Source organism: Atractosteus spatula, chromosome 8, assembly GCF_055471065.1.
Source record: "Atractosteus spatula isolate fAtrSpa1 chromosome 8, fAtrSpa1.hap1, whole genome shotgun sequence".
Taxonomy (NCBI): domain Eukaryota; kingdom Metazoa; phylum Chordata; class Actinopteri; order Semionotiformes; family Lepisosteidae; genus Atractosteus; species Atractosteus spatula.
In genome coordinates, this window is record NC_142713.1 from 16,489,045 (window position 1) to 16,505,724 (window position 16,680).

The following is a 16,680-nucleotide window of genomic DNA, read 5'->3' on the forward strand; positions in this document are numbered from 1 at the left end:
TTCAGATTCAATGGTTTGTAGAATTTTGTTCTGTTTTTGTTATGAATATAAAATAAATATGAAATTAAATTTTACAGAAACATAAAAAAGCAGAATGGTATAGCAGAAAGACCCAAGTGGCAACACCAATTAAAATACAAATTATTCTGTAAAAAATACTGTTTTAGTTATCTCTTTAAACATCAGTCTTTAAAAGCTAAAACAAGAGTTAGTCTGAAAGAACTGAAAGAATTAATTTAGGAATGATTATAATTAACATGTCTAATTAAAGAAACAAAAGTAAAGGTACAGTAAATCTAGCATATTAGAAAACAATCAATCAATTGGCCACTTGTCACACCAATGCTTTCCAATTTTACTGAATTGGTCATTTTCTGTGCACACATTTCTTGTTAAATACCAGTTTTAATAAAATTTGACACAAGAGATAAAAAATGCTAATTAAATATTCCACATCATGTTACAAAAGCACATTTCAAAAGCATACTTTCTGCTTTGGAACAAATTATAAGATGTAGCTTATGATAAAATAATTTAACTGTTTTAAAATGTTGTTTTCAGTGAATTGTGTATCTTATGCAAAACATCTCCACTACAACAGCTGTGCTGCCAAGGGAATTAGCCTCTTTTGAAGACTTACAGGCAGAACACACACAAATCCTAACTAAGCTCTTTGGAATTAGGACTATCCATTAAGAAGTCTTTAAGCCAAACACAAAATATTGAATAGACAACTGGAGCATATAAATACTGGACAGAAAACTAGCTTGCTGACATATCAAACCCATTATCTTCTGTATTTCTTATTGGTTTGGCAATGATTTATAAAAATCTGCAGTAGGAAAAACATGTACATATAACTTTACATAAATCTTTCTGTTTCTTTAGCAATAATCATTTTAACTTTTCCACAATGAAGTGAAAGCTTTAATTCATTACAGAAGATTTCTTACATGTCTCTTAGCTGAGGTCTTAACAATAAATCAAAGTGTAGAATTTAAAGTCTTACTTCACACCTTTTTAAAGAAACATAATGATGCCCATCACCAGTTCACATGTCGGTAAAAAAGTAATATTTCTGGATTGTTTCACTTTTACAAATAGACTAACTTCACTGAGCTGCCATAATTTCTGTCAGTATGTGCAATACTGAAGGAGTAGTAAAATACCTGCAGTGAAACTATTCCAGTCTAGCAGTTTGTATGATCTTGTGTTACCCATAATTCCGACAAAGGCTGAGTTCAAAACAGCAAATTAGTAGATCAGTTAAAGGAGCAGAAAAGAGAAAGGAAAAAATCTACAAACAAGACAAACATGAGCACAACACTGGACAACAACACTCCACAGGAACTGGAAAGACACAGACAACAGAGTTAATCAGAGGTTTATTCAGAGAAGACAGAGTAAGGAGCATGCTGCAGCAGTCTAAACACTAGGCCAGTCCTCAATTTAATTAAAGCTCTGTGGAAAAGCAGCTGCAATTCTAAGGACTGAATGAGCAATTCTTGCATTAAGTGAAAAAGTATTACATTTTGTAAGACATGTTAATAAAAGAATCACTGAAGGCTTGACAAACCATGCTGTTACTTTTGCTTGGTCTTGAAAGACATAATCATGCCATTGTTACTTCCCAGAGTTTTTTAGTCTAATTTAGGATCACTAAATAATTTAATGTTACCTTCACTAATCAGCACAACAAAAAACAGCTGTCTGAAGAGAAATGTCAAAACATACCTCAACTTTCTAAGACAACTTTTGCCAAAATCCAAGAACAGGGGGAGATTCAGCCTACATTTCCAAAACCCTTGCATTATTTTACTGTAGAAATTGGAGCACTCCTTAAATGTTTGCACTCAGTGTGACTGGAAGGGGTGAATTTGGCACTAGCAGTTCTTAACTTTAAGAATGTAAATATCAATCAAAGTAATACTTTGAAATACATAATCAAGATTTTCAATAAGATTTTCAGCATTCACTTTTTTTACAAAAAGAAACAAAGGTTATACTGGAAGCCACTCAATCCATCTAGCTTATTTGGTTTGACTATTTTTGGTACTCGTCCAGTAGCTGATTTATAAGAGGTTGTTTTTGTCACATGCCACCCATCAAATGAATAGCTCTGATAATAAATTACAAACACAAAATGGATGACTTCATCATTTGTCCTACTTGATGTAATCCATTTAAACAATGTAATTTTGCTCTTTATTTTTTTTTAAAACTTTATTGAACAACTGCTTATAAAGTCTTAATCATATTAAAAGAAATGTAACAGTAATGCATTCTAGCAGAATTCAACAGCAGTTGGATGCTTTATTACAGACACAATGGTGCAGACACCTTATCACTGTCTACAAAACACAAAGCTTGCTTTGTCATGCACTGAACCCTCCACTGACAACGACAGCACCTTAGAAAAGCAAAACAGCACAGATCATAATGCAGTGGTGCAAAGATAGTGCGAATCTCCCCCACCACAATGAAACATTAATCTGTCTCTAAAAATGTCATACTATTAAATGTATAATATAACCTGTTTCCTAATGGTGTAATAAGCTGTCTGAATGTGACATTTAAATCTAATCAAAAAGAGCTTCTGTATGCAAAATCTGCTACAAGACAGTATGAAGGGCTACATGCAGCTTATTGGAACCATTTACATAAGCAGACCTACCAGGGTTGTGGATACGATCCAGAAGCTTCACTGACCGTGCACTGACGACACCCCCAACATGGACAAGAAAGCCCATTGGAAAACATGTCAAGGTGAAAAAGGGGAATTCCTTCAGAAAATACAAAGACAAGTTAGAATAACAAGAGAACCAAGCATTTTGAATTTTTTTCAGGTTTTTGTGCTGGCAATCTGTGAATTTACTAAACAAAAAAATTAAACAGATTTAAGGCATAAGATGCCTTTTGTCTACTACAATTAGAATAAAACTTGAATTTGCAAATGCAATGCATTCACGTTATCAAACAAGATATTTTGACTAACATCCATTGTCTTCCTTTTCAGTTAGATGAGAAATGAGAAAATGCCATTCTTGCAGAAAGGGAGGAACTTTGACACACAAGTGCAAATGCATTTCCTGTTACCTTGATAATACATATACTGTACAATAAAAAATATGAAGGTAAGGCAGGACAGGTTATTGATTTGGAATTGAAAATCCATATAACAATAATTATATCACACTCTTGTTGATCAGGCATGCACTGTGATAGTCTCAAGATTCAAACTTTACATAATAATATACATATAATATTTTTAAATCATTTTTATGCCTATCCTAACCCATCACCCTACAGGCGTTTCCTTGACTTATTACACATTTTAGCATAATATAATTTTAAGCATTTTCAACAACGTTTTAAGCTATTGACCAGACACTTGTTTCTATGATCTTACCCTGAGAATTGGAGGACTTGTGATTGATTGCTAATGTTACTGCACTTCTTACATTCAGCACTATCACTTACTACACTTGGAACTGGTTGCTTGGATGGAAAGATTAAATATTATACTGTAAGACATGACTTTTTATGTTCACTGCCAGATACCGTATGTAAACACCTTTTTTTCTAAAGTCACTAAATAGAATGAAGACATACTCAACTGCAGGGAATAATTACGTTGCTTCCTAAACATAATACAATCGTGGGGAATTTTTACGTTGCATCCTTTAATATCTTGACAATGTTAGTGCCAGGACACATATATAAGGGCGACTTATAGGAGGGACCCAATGCAAAAATGTTTAGAAATAGATCTAAAAGTTTCAGTTTATTGCAGAGAGTTTATGTAAAATAAATCCAATATTAAAGGTGTCTACATGGTGGGATATCAAGAAGGTAAGGTGAATTTAGGGATACCAGATTAACAGAGTTTGATGATAGATTCTCAGACTTCCAAGTCTCAGTCAAAACAGAGCACATGATCAAATGTTCAATATATTCATGATCAGTGTACTACACATTAAATGATGAGGAAACCTTATCACAACACAAATTCTTTAATATAGGACCCAGTTTATTAAGGCCAAAGGTTGACTACTGCTTTAGACCTTTAAATAGTTAAGCGGTTTTTACTTACCAACTTCTACAATTACTACAATAAAAGATCTTTAGAGCAGACTGGAATGCTTTGGATTTAATTAAACTGTCCTTATTAGTTACAATTGTGAGAAAGTTTGTGAACCCTTTGGAATTATATGGATTTCTGCATGAATGGCTCCTAAAATGTGATCTGATCTTCATCTAAGTCATAAGCACAAATAAAATGTTTACTTTTTTATATTCCCATATCTTTTTTGAACAAATGGAAAAAGTATGTGAACCCTTATATTTCGTAACTAGTGGAACCTCCTTTTTTGGCAATAACCTCAACCAAACACTTTCTGTAGCTGCAGATCAAACCTGCGCAGCGGTTAGGAGGTATTTTGGCCCATTCCTCTACACAAAACTGTTTCAGTTCATGTGTATTTTTGGGATATCTTGCTTGAACAGACTGCTTCAGATCACGCCACAGCATTTCAATGGGATTGAGGTCAGGATTCTGACTTGGCCATTCTAAAATACGGAATTTCTTCTGTTAGATTTACTACTGTGTTTTGGATCATTGTCATGTTGCATGACCCAACTTCTTTTGAGTTTTAGATCACAGACAGACGCCCTGACATTCTCCTGTAGAATTTCCTGATACAACTTGAAATTCATTGGTCCTTCAACGATTGCAAGCAGTCCAGGCCTTGAGGCAGCAAAGCAGCCCCACACCATTATACTCCCTCCACCATGCTTCACAGTTGGGATGAGGTTTTGGTGTTGGTATGCAGTGTTTTCTTTTCTCCAAACATAATACTGTGTACATTTACCAAAAAGTTCAACTTTTTTCTCATCTATCCACAGAACATTGTTCAAAACACTGGTTTGACTGGAACACCTGACTCATTGATTGGAATACCTGACTTCAATTACTCTTTTCAAGATGTCATTATCCTACATACTTTTTCCATCAATGACCTTGATTGTTTAAACCAATTGTTCAATAGAGATATGACAATGTAAAATGTTGTGTGTTGTTTTGTTAAATAAGACTGCCTTTATTTATTATTATGACTTAGATAAAGATCAGATCACATTTTAGAAGCCATTCATGTAGAAATCCAAATAATTCCAAAGGGTTCACAAACTTTTTCTCACAACTGTATATACAGCCTTCCCTCACAAACCACCAATTTGCTAACACCGGAACTCACTCATAAACAAGTTATTCAATCTGTCTTCCTGGCTACAGGAAAATTCTTTCTCATATACCCACAGAAACTTTTAAAAAGCGTCACCACCAACTCATGTCTCTGTGTTTTCATCTTGCCTCCTTCACTCACCACGTCACTCCACCTAGTTTGGCATTCAGTTGGGTATTTTTCAATTAAGTGAGTGATGAAATCATGCGCACACGCTTAAGTATATTCAGTTCTTTTTATTAATTGTACTTAAGAATTTAAATGAAAATACTTTCATGTTAAGTTATGTGTTACTGTATTTGTAATTTTTAAGGGAGAAGTCTAAAAGTTATCTAACACCACTGATGAGTGTAACACCGATCATGGGGACCTCACTCCCCATTACCCATATACTCATTTGTTTATCATTAATGTTTTGCCAACCACAGGTGCGTTCTTGAATGTAACCTCTGCAGCTGCAGCTAGCGAGGGAAGGCAGTATTTTAAATTGAATTTTTATTACAAAAGCAGTACAGCTAGAATACGCAAATAATTACATACGCAAAAAAATAATTGTGGGTCCTGCATGCCACTGCTTAATAGTGTGATGATTAAATTCTGTTCATCAGAATTATGTTTAGACCAGATGTATATGATGTAAGGAGAATCAGATCCCTGATTTGAAAAGGAGAAATGGTCTTTGCTTAATTGTACTATAGAAAAGCCCTTTCTTCTGTCAAGTTTTTATACAACTCCTTCCTTGAAGGAAAAAAGGCAAGGAAAATATTTGTGAAATGGAAAATGCACACAGCAGCTGACATGACAAAACAGACATGACAATAGGAGTGCAATAAAATTCTTTACTGTTTTGCTTAAAAAAATAAATGTTACTTGGCCCTCCCCATTAGACATGTAGCCTGGACAGCATCAGTTTTGACAGAAGTGAGACTAGACAACATCTAAGGTACGAAATCTCTTTACAGATTTATTTTCACGCTTTGTTGGAATGTTGTGTTTATATCATTTAAATAATATTGCTCATGAAATATTTGAGCTCATGCTCATGCTCTGAAGATGGTAAATGCTTTTATTTCTAGCAGAATTGATTACTGTAATGTTCAATCTGCTTGTGATTCTACTTAAGTGAAGAGTAAACACAAAACTCAGCTTTGCAGATTTTCACAAAACCTTAATTACACAATCATAAAACTCCAGTCTTATACCCCCATTATTATGGTAACCTCTTAAATAACCAATTTTGTTTTTGGCATGCCTTTGCCTCCTTTAATAACAGAGTTGAGTGAAACCTAATAATCCTGCTATAAACTTCAAAATCTACATCCTTTAGTTTATTCTGGACTACAGGGTTTAGGAATTTCAAGCAATGCATACAAACTGTAGATCTCTCCCTGCAAGACTATTACAGCCCAAGTCAAGTTCAAGTTTATTGTCATTATACTCATATACAGGTATATGGTATGATGAAATGCTATTTAGCTAGCTCTCAGACGATAAGTAGTACAAAAAACAACAATACAATTGTATAAGAAAAGAAAGACAGAGACAACAGGCAGTGTGCAAAACAACAACAGGTAACAGGTAATGTGCAAAACAACATCAGATGTGCAAAAATCATACATCAACAGAATGAAATAAAGAATAGAAAATTATGAGGAGTAAGCTTCTTGACATGTGAGGTAGAGGTAGATTTCAATGTGTGTTTGAGTTTTTAGTAAGAAAGAAGGCATAAGTCCATCTCTTTTTTTAACATCATGACTCAAAACAGACTATTACCATAATCCTTGCTCCCTGAAAAGAAATGCAATCCTTACCTCTTGTGAAACTGCCTTCGCCTCTGTCAAGTACATACTGTATATCAAAGTCACCCAATCGAACTTTGCAGTGTCACCCAACTCACCCTCTTCTTCTCCTACAAGGCTGAGAGCTTAAAATTGTTCTTTGCCAAATAAGCACCCCTCCCAGGCCAAATGTGAAGTGACTTGGAAGAAAAATGACTATTTCTTTTAAAAGGACCAGTCATGGTAATAGCCTAATGTTCATTTAAGGTGAAATGCAGTCACTATGTCTTGGGGAAAACAGGAATACCCAAGCTGCTGCAAGCATGAGGGCAAGAAACAAGAAGTAACGGTGACAGAGGGTCACAAAAGGGACACAGAGGTGAACTGCAAGGCCCTGGATCCCACAGATGGTCTCACTGAATCCATGACATATAGTCAATAGAAACGGATGAACATGCCAGAGCCTGCAACTCACAACTGACAACCCACTGAAGCTAAACAAGTGTGAGCCTGTACAGTACCTGGATAGAAGACCTCCTAATAACGGAAGTAATAGGATTTAAGATAAAAGATGTGTATTTTCTCTTGTGAATGTGGCCAAGCTTGAACCCATTTCTCTACACAAAGATAACAAATTCATTCTCTCTTGCATTCATACTCTCCAACATCCTGAAATCCCTCTTTATTATTTTAATACTCTTTCATGAAGGAAAGTTAATATTATTTTTAATCAAATTTTAAAGCATAGTCATTTAAGTAAAAGATGAGCTTTACAGGTTTAGCAACAACTGAAAATTCAAAAATGTGTAAAGAACGCTGCTTAATCTATGTGTACATAATATTTGAATAATGCATAGAATAATTATATGAAACAATGCACATCTTTTAAAATTGAGTTCACACAAGCTTTAAAGCAGCCTTACCCTCTGCTCAAGTGCTGACTGTGTCTGTTGTCTCAGTAGAGTTTTTAATGGTCCGTCCTTCCCTGCACTGCCACCACTGCCCATTCCTACAAGGTAAAAGACAAGAAACATAAAAAACCACATCACCTCCCAACAACAAAGTTTACTTTTGTCTTTAATAAAATCAAGACAATATTAAGCAAAAGACACGACTAGCTCTTAAAACCTTATATAAATCTTCATTATGTGAATATTCCAGAGTCAATAAGATAATCGCAGATTTGTTTTTATCAAAATGCTGCTCTAAAAAATCTAAATTAGAAAATAATTAAAATCCTCCCCACATGTCTGTGCTTAATTCATTAACCACATGCTTTATTATGTTTATACTAAACACTGCTGTTATTTACAACTATAAGTTAAATATGGGAGAGACAGCCTTTACAAAATGTACTCAACAGCTCAGACTTAACATTACAGAAAAGGGTCTCTTCTCTAATAAAACGATGTCAGAAGCAAACAATAATCTATGTATGTGAGAAAAAATCTTTCATGATGTTAATGATGAAAGGTATCAAAAAGAACAAACACCTAAAAGCTTACTAAGCATTAGTAAAGCATATAAAAATATGAACATGATGGTTGACTCAGTAACATTTGTTTCATTATTGCATTCTTCTTTCTAAAAAGGTCAGTCATTCAGTCTGTTGATTTCCAAACTATTTTAACTTGAATTTGTTCAAACTGATGGCAGAAGAAACATATTTAAAATAAAGAGCCTTTGGTTTGGTTTTTACTTCCAGGTTTCACAATTCACTAAATATTTTCAGCATTTAGAACTTTTGAGTATTTGTTTGTGGTGCAAGTTTCAGTAGGACTACATGTTAAGAATAGCTTACAGCAAGGCATTTGCAGGATAAGAGTTGTAAGCTATTGACAGAAAACAGCATGACCGCAATAAGGGTTTTATTAATGAAAGGTAAGTCATTAAGGTAAGCTCTTAAGTCTAACATCCATATTCCACACCCACAGGACCATGTTATGGCCACTGTTAAGGTAAACGGGTACAAAATACATCCTCAAATCAAGTGTTTCTATAGACAAATAATTCAAGTATGCTCCAGTCGGCCTCAACTCATATAAAATATAAAATGGACAGAGCTGAATCAAGACGTCCAGGCTCACCAAAATAATGGCATTTTAAAATTACATGTGAGAAATTCTGGAAACCTGTCAAGAAGCTAAAAGAAAAGCCATAAGTGACCTCCACTGTTCTTCCTCTTTGGATTAATTTATCTTAACAGTTGAGCTTTTATTATGTTCTTCAAATAATACCGTTTTGGATGATGAGAGACATGACAGTACGACATCCTCGATTTTACATTTGAATGGTCACTCAAAAACAATGCTAGGGAGTGGGAGCATTCCGCAAGGGCTCTTTCAAGCAAACCACTCGGGCAAGCTGGCGTAATATTATCCAGTATACCCACACAGCCCATGTTATGGGAACTTTTTCGGTAAATACAAATTCTAATGAGCACCGACCTTTTTTTTTCCGTTCAGATAAATTTATGAAAGTTTTTAATATCTAAATGCATCTCTCTGCACTATTTAAAATGACAGTTTTCAGCAAAACGTGGATCATATGAGGCAACTGGAGTATCATATGAATGCTGTAAAGTACACTAAAAAGATTAAAAGATTTTGAAGTAAATTTTAGTTAGAATCATTCAATACATTAAAAAAATCCTTCCTTAGTAACCAAATGATCCATCAACATTCCAGCAAGTAAAAAAATTAGAAACCAAACCAGGCTTAATTTTTAAAATACACAACATGGGGGACAACTCAGGAACTTAATCGAGAGTTCACATGCCCCTGTGGCAAACACTGAGGGATGTTCATATAAATCCAAATTTCTGCAAAACAATTATGATTTCTAATAACTGTAAATACTATACAGAAAAAATACAGGTAAAAATGAACGTGCATGAGAAAATAAAGTCAATTGCTACCATAGGATTTTGACATGATCAACACACTTGCACACCATGTACTAACTGATTTCTGAAAAACCCAAAAATCTAGTGTTTGTGAACATCCAAAAATAAGTTGTTAGTTCTTCAACCAAATAAGAAAAAAGACAGCACTCAGAGAGAAATCAATTAATGTAAAAAAGGTGAAATAAACTATTATATCTTAGAAGAGGGGAGTGAATCTGTGTACAGCTACATCTCTTATAAATTGTTTGGTCCTACCGGAGACAGCCAGAAGCAACTCCTCACTGAAAGAGACAGTTTTTCTCAGCACAACTGGGTTTGAATGGCCAGAGTGTGGAAGAGTAAAACTGTGTGTTGTCCCAGACCCCAGGGGAAGTTGGATAGTGTTTGTATGAGGTGGGAAATCAGAAGAAAGAGCAGGGGAGCTAGGGCACAGGAAAATCCTAGGCCCCATGGGGGATGCTGTGGGAGGAAAAAAGTGGTAGAGAACAGAGATGAGGAGACACAAGATAATGGGTATGACAGACAAACTGGAAGGACAGTATGGTCAAGGCTCAGTACAGCGACTGTTAAAAGGAAGACTAAATAACGGCCACAAAACATAAAGGCTCAAGCAAAACCAGGTAAAAATCATGCAGCTGAAAGACACAAGAGCAAAAGAGACAAAAGGGCACGCAGTGCAGATCCTGAAGGCAGAGGCTCATCATTGAATCAATCACTGCTCAGCCACTGTTATGTTGTTGCTGCTAGGCATTTCCTAATCAGCTAGAAAATGGCAAAGCCTAAATCTGAACTAGCCCTCTAGTCTAGCCTAACCTAAGCTAGAAAACACATTTTTATGGAGGTATTTACTGGATGAGTTACTGGGAAACCTCCCACAAACAAAATTAAAATTTTCCCAAATGATCCAAAAAGTGTTAGAAAGTTTGCTCAAAAACAAGATATTCTAGTCCCTTATATTAGACATTATATTACCTTACAGGAAATTCTAAATTCTACAACTTTTCAGGATATAGTTAGGGTTTACAAATAGTGGTCAAGAGCTACTAACTAGCCATTTCAATAAAAAAATATTTACACAGTTAATTTCTAATGATTACTGAGAAACTGTTTTAGGACAATGTTGTTTGGTTTCTATTACCATAACTAATGCTATGCAGCAAACTCATTAACTATTGCTGTAACAATAGTTTCTACAATCTTACAGACAAGCAAGGAATAGATGTGTTCAACAATTGTGTCTTTGGTAGCTGATGCACTAATCAAAACTTTTAAGAAGTGGATTTCACAGCTTATTTCACATCAAATTCTGCATTTAGAAGCCTAGACGTAAGTTTTAACTTCTGCAATTTTTGTTTAGAATGAAATTTTTGTTTAGAATTTTGATAATTTCACATTTCCTAATTCCCCTGTGAAAGCCTAAACTAAAGAAGAAATATAGAGGGTGCTTATGAGCTTAGTAGTTATATGCAACAACAGAGAAGAGTGGCACAATGAAATTGGGTACACATACAAATGGGATCACAGGAAACACAATCCTTCGAAAAATGGTAATACACACAACAGGACAGGCATCAGCTTCACCCATCAGAGAGGTGGCACTGCTTTCCTAGGACTTTAAATAAAAAATCTGTATTCCTCTCTTGTGTGTTCACCCCATCGTTCATTGTAATTTGTTCTCCATAGACCCATTTGGATATGGTCCCCATTCCATTCCTCTACATTGCACACTTCTCATTATACAGTTCACTGCATGTAACAATTAAGTTGACAAAAATCCTGCATTTAATAAAATATTTCAATCATCATCACCTGGCAATCATAACAAAGGCCAACTGTGCAATTTAGAAGGTTCGTAAATTCAAGCAGAATAAATAATGGTAATGTTTTCAGTAGCAGACGCTTATAAGGATAGGAAAGAACCTCCTAAGATAATTTTATATTATTAAAAATTAATTGTTTCATCCACCTCTTAAAACCTCGCAAGCACTTGATAGTCCACTGCAAACACAACTTAACGGGCAAACAATAGAATACTGGAATTTATATGATATTTTACTGTTAAAGCCTTTCATATTATGTGTTATATGCATTTGCATATACTGTAGATGGATTAAAATGACTATGCAGATTTTGATATGTAATCCAGAGAAGATATATTTCTCTGAAATATACTGAATTTTTTTTTTAATAGAGGTAAGAAATAAAATGTTTTTGGATTGCGGATTTATGTATAAATTTCTGGTGCGCATAAGTTTTCATTTTACCTTTTCGTAGAGGTTACGTTGAACTTTTGAAAAATTTAAAGTTTGAAAAATGGCTTAACAGAAATCATACCAATGCCAAAAATCAGTGGTGGATTAAATGGAATATGGCTTCAATGACAGGTGCAGTGCAAAATAAAAATCAATAGCAAACAATGTGGGAAGGAGAAAGAAAAAAAAAGTAAGGAAAACTAAAATAAAACAAAGTGGGTGAAGGAGCCTTACCAGTTTTAGGTGTCAAACTCAAATCTGTGTCAGAAGAGGAGGACTGTCGGCTGTAGGACTTGGAAGGTGAAAAGGAATAGGTTTGGTTTTTCAGTGGGGTGGAGGGTCCAGATGAATGAGTATTAGGGTTGGGATCTTCACTGAAGGGAACCCTGCCAGAAGAAGGTGGAAACACATTCAGTAACCCTGTGCTGACAGACGCCAGCAAGTTTGGAATGACCCGTTTTGGTGGCAGAGGTGGAGTGGAGCAGGGGAATCCGACAGCTGTGCGTGTGCAGGCTGGGGAGGAGGCCGAAGATGGCTGCTCGCCTATGTCTAATTCTGGATCAGGGACAATGGCTGAGAGTCAGGTGTGTTTCAGAAAACAAAGCAAGGATATGTAAATATGTACAGATATACACAGAAATAGAACTGCAATTAAAATCAACAACAAAAACAAATAATCCAACAAAAAGCAAAACAAACTTTTTTTAAGCTAACCAAAGCAAAAAAAAAAACAACAGGTAGGATCTTTATATGCTTCCTCTGTCTTGAATTCTGTCAATCTGTAAAAAAAATACTTTGCAGCTAAAACAAAATAGCAAATTATAAAGATTGTAGATGGGAGAAAAATGTTTTGATGCAATTGCTTTGATCATGTATCTGAAAAAAAATAAATGAAGATAAAGTGAAGAAACAAAAGAAAAAACAAATACAGATTATGTATGACCTGCCATGATCAGGCTTTGATCGGGATCAGAATGCCTTGGAAGCTGAAGGGTTTCGAGCTGTTGATTTTCGACACTCTCCCCGGCTGGTAGGGAGCACAGACACGTGGTACCTGCCTATACTGCCTGCCTGACCTTAGAATCTGAGCCCTGTGCTAGAGGCCTGTCTCCCCAGCTTCCAAGCTATGCAGTCTCATACCAGTGTAGATGAGAGTAGGAACAGACACAGAGAAGTTCTGAGTTAGTCGTGAGCCGGTAGCAGTGTGAATTGGGCTGTTGTGGGTCGAGCGACATCCGTGGCTGGATGGGTGAGCCAGTGGAGACCTGAGACAATTGGCAGCCAAAGAAGAAAGAAAGAAAAGAAAAACAACACAGACAACAGATTGCAGCAAAAACGTGTTTTTCCTCCCCCCCACACAAAATATTACTCCTCCAGGAAGCTGCAAGTCAAAAGTAGCTAGCAGCAGAATCTGTAATTAGTTTATGAACAGCAGAAGACAAAAGCAAAATAAGCGACATGCATGGTCTACAACAGCAAGTCTGAAGCATGAGAAGCTTCTCTTTGATTTAGTTTTTAATCTAGGGTCTTTAGATAACCAGTTTAAATGTTTAAATGGCTGAGTTGGTAGCCAAATAATTCATACTGAGTTTCAAAAGCCACCATAAAAGTATTGCATAGTTAAAAATTATAAAACATCAGTGAGTTAGGTAGGTTTTCGTGTGTTGGATGATGCTTGGAAATACCACAACAGTGCTGTTTATAGCTGCCAGCACAACTGCCAAGATGTGGCGTTACAAAAAATCACTGATATATATAATGAAAAATTCAGTGAGTACGTAATATATCTTCACTGTACTACAAAAACATGTATTCCGTTCAACTATGTGAATTAAATTCAAGGAAAGTTGGACAAACACAAGTGAACCTAAACTGACCTCATGTACTACAAATGTAAAACTGCAGTTTAAATTCAGTTGAGATATATAGAATATCTGGATCAAATTAATTAAATACAGTGGATGGCACACATCCAAACCCAATAGGACTAAAATATGAACAGTTATATAGAAAGGAAGGCACATAAATAACTTGCAATTAATAGACAGTCTATTTAAATAGGAAAACAATGCTATGGGCTCTTTAATATAATTTGTCACATATACTTTGTAACAATGCACAGTTATAGAGAATGCCATGTTAAAAAGTATTATCAAAGACATTTTTTAGATCTACATGTTGAAACAGTGAGGTGTGGTAGTTGGGACAGACCACTCTATGCTGGCAATACAGCTCTGCATATCATCACTTTGCACAAGCAGCTGCTGACTAAAGCAGTGGTGGCAGAATGCTAAGCCACTTGACAGTGAAATGTGGCATATTCAGCATAGTCTTCAACTGTGGTCTTAGAGAGCCCCAATCTTGCATGTTTCACTTGTGTAGTTAATGAATGGCTAAATATCATGTTTATCTACCCCAATTCAACCAAAGATTTACTCAATTAAATGGCTGAAAGCCCATAGCTCTCCAGGATCAGAGTAAGAGACCCAACCCCTAATGCACTATTTACATGACGAAAAAGCTGCAATTGAATAATCTGTTAAAGTAAGAACTAAGGAAAATACTGAATTTGACCTCACAACAGCAAGGACAATAATGTCTCATTTTAAAAAGTGTTCAAATATCTCCCTTGCAATCCAGATTAGGAAGGTGGAAGGAAAACGGGGAATAAAAAATCCTATTTGAAATTTTATATGATTTACTGGCCAAACAATGTACAGTATGTGCGCTAAGATTCAAGTTACATAACTGAGAGGAAGCTCGACATGCAGGTGCGAACCTTGCGTTAAGGAACACAAGGGTAAATTAACCATGCAAGACAGTGCCAAGTGCCAAGAACGGTAAATTAGGGGAAAGTTTGTTCGTGAGGAGAAACAAAAATGTTATATTCTCAGGATGCAGCCCATTATATCAGAGGAAGTAGGAATCTGGGTGTCTTAAAATCATACTTTATCATGCTATTTTAAGATTTTGATACATTTTCTTTTTCAAACATGGCAATTCACAAGATTTTTAATTTCCTTTTTTCTATTCGTTATTAAACTTAATGGGTAGATTTCCTTCAAATCTATCTTTTTTCACATACATTTGCCTAACTTTGCCCGTGAATGAAATTTATAACACCCATTCCTTTATGCAGCACACATACTTTATTCTACTCATTTTTTGGAAAATGAATACCATGCAAACTACTTGCACGAGTTATTATACTGAGACTTTCTCTTCATAAAATTATGAATGTGAGATCTTGAAATAAAAGAAATGTTAACCTATAATTATTGAATTTTCAATGCAATACAGGAAAGGAACACAGATCCATCAAACACAGTACTTAGCTTTCATGCAGGAGTATAAACCCCTTATATTTTATACTTACTCTTTGATTTCTTTGGACGGGGAATTGCATGCAGGTAGGTTAGCTGCAGAGGGGTTACTTATTTTATCCAGAGTGCAGGCGGTTCCAATGGCTCGTACCACCAGCCCAGACTCTCCCTCCAGGTCAAAACATTGCAGGTAGCCCACAACCGCATTGCCTCCCATTTCCAGAACCTTTAAACCAATCTTCCTCTGAAGCTCACCTGGGAAGTATTGTAGGACATCAGCTAAAAATGAACTTGATAAGCTAAATATTTTTCAGAAAAGTAAAGAGACTGAAAGCAGATATGTAATGAAGATTACAGATTACATGAAAAAAAAAACCTCTTTACTGCTCCTTTACTTAATACCTACAACATAAACAATATGTAAAAACGTACAATGCAAATACATAGTGTTATTTAAGAAAAAGATTTAGATTTTGGTCAGGTGAAAATTGCTATTGTACCAGACATCAGCGAGATCAGCCTCTGCCGAGCTTCATTGGAGGCCCTGGGGGTTCGGATTCTATCTATCCATTGGTACTCTGGGTCTTCATTTACCACCAGTTCTTCTACAAAGCCATGGACCACAACTGCCCTGTAACACCTAGGGATGGAAGTAGCTGAAAACAAAGAGAAACCGTTAACACTGACACAACAACCAAAACTATTTTAATTTGACTAATAGTTGTGGTGTGTAAAACTAAAAGAGGAATGACATCAAGCAAGAAGAAACAAGGCAGATCTTTTAGATAAATTACTAAACTCCATTTCACCAATTTGTCCAAAACAAAACCCTTCCTTTAGACCAAAGAAATACAAAAGCAACTTATAAAGAATATTTTCCAAGATACTGTGTTTCTCATAATGAAGAGATAAAATTGCTTTTCAGCTAGGACACTTCCAAATTAGGTTAGTCCTAGCAAATCAATCCAGCACTCTTCTTTTTTAAATACTATATATTATTCAAACTGATATGTGTACACAATTCAAGCATGTTTCAAAAGAGTAAAAAACATCTTACTGCAAAAGAATTTTACTCCACATGAAGACTGTCTGAAACGGTTCAAATCATTGAATAGGTCCACCTTCACAACCACATTAATCTCTCCTCGTATACCTGGAATAGAAAAAAACAGTCTTAGG

At 35.4% G+C, this 16,680-nt stretch overlaps 1 protein-coding gene across 6 annotated transcripts in view; it reads right to left on the reverse strand.

The window, feature by feature from the left end:
• The window catches only part of c2cd5 (C2 calcium dependent domain containing 5), a 42,419-nt gene that overhangs the window by 20,631 nt on the left and 5,108 nt on the right, over positions 1-16,680 (reverse strand). For 3 of the 6 annotated variants that reach the window (XM_088923721.1, XM_088923722.1, XM_088923720.1), the window contains exons 5-11: positions 16,559-16,654; positions 16,002-16,157; positions 15,555-15,756; positions 12,413-12,564; positions 10,182-10,385; positions 7,945-8,030; positions 2,675-2,783 (exon numbers count right to left, since the gene is read on the reverse strand). In XM_088923721.1, coding sequence (XP_088779847.1) covers positions 2,675-2,783; positions 7,945-8,030; positions 10,182-10,385; positions 12,413-12,564; positions 15,555-15,756; positions 16,002-16,157; positions 16,559-16,654 — 1,005 coding nt within the window. The remainder of the gene's footprint in view (positions 1-2,674; positions 2,784-7,944; positions 8,031-10,181; positions 10,386-12,412; positions 12,565-15,554; positions 15,757-16,001; positions 16,158-16,558; positions 16,655-16,680) is intronic. The other 3 variants (XM_088923724.1, XM_088923725.1, XM_088923723.1) reach the window with 1 other exon arrangement.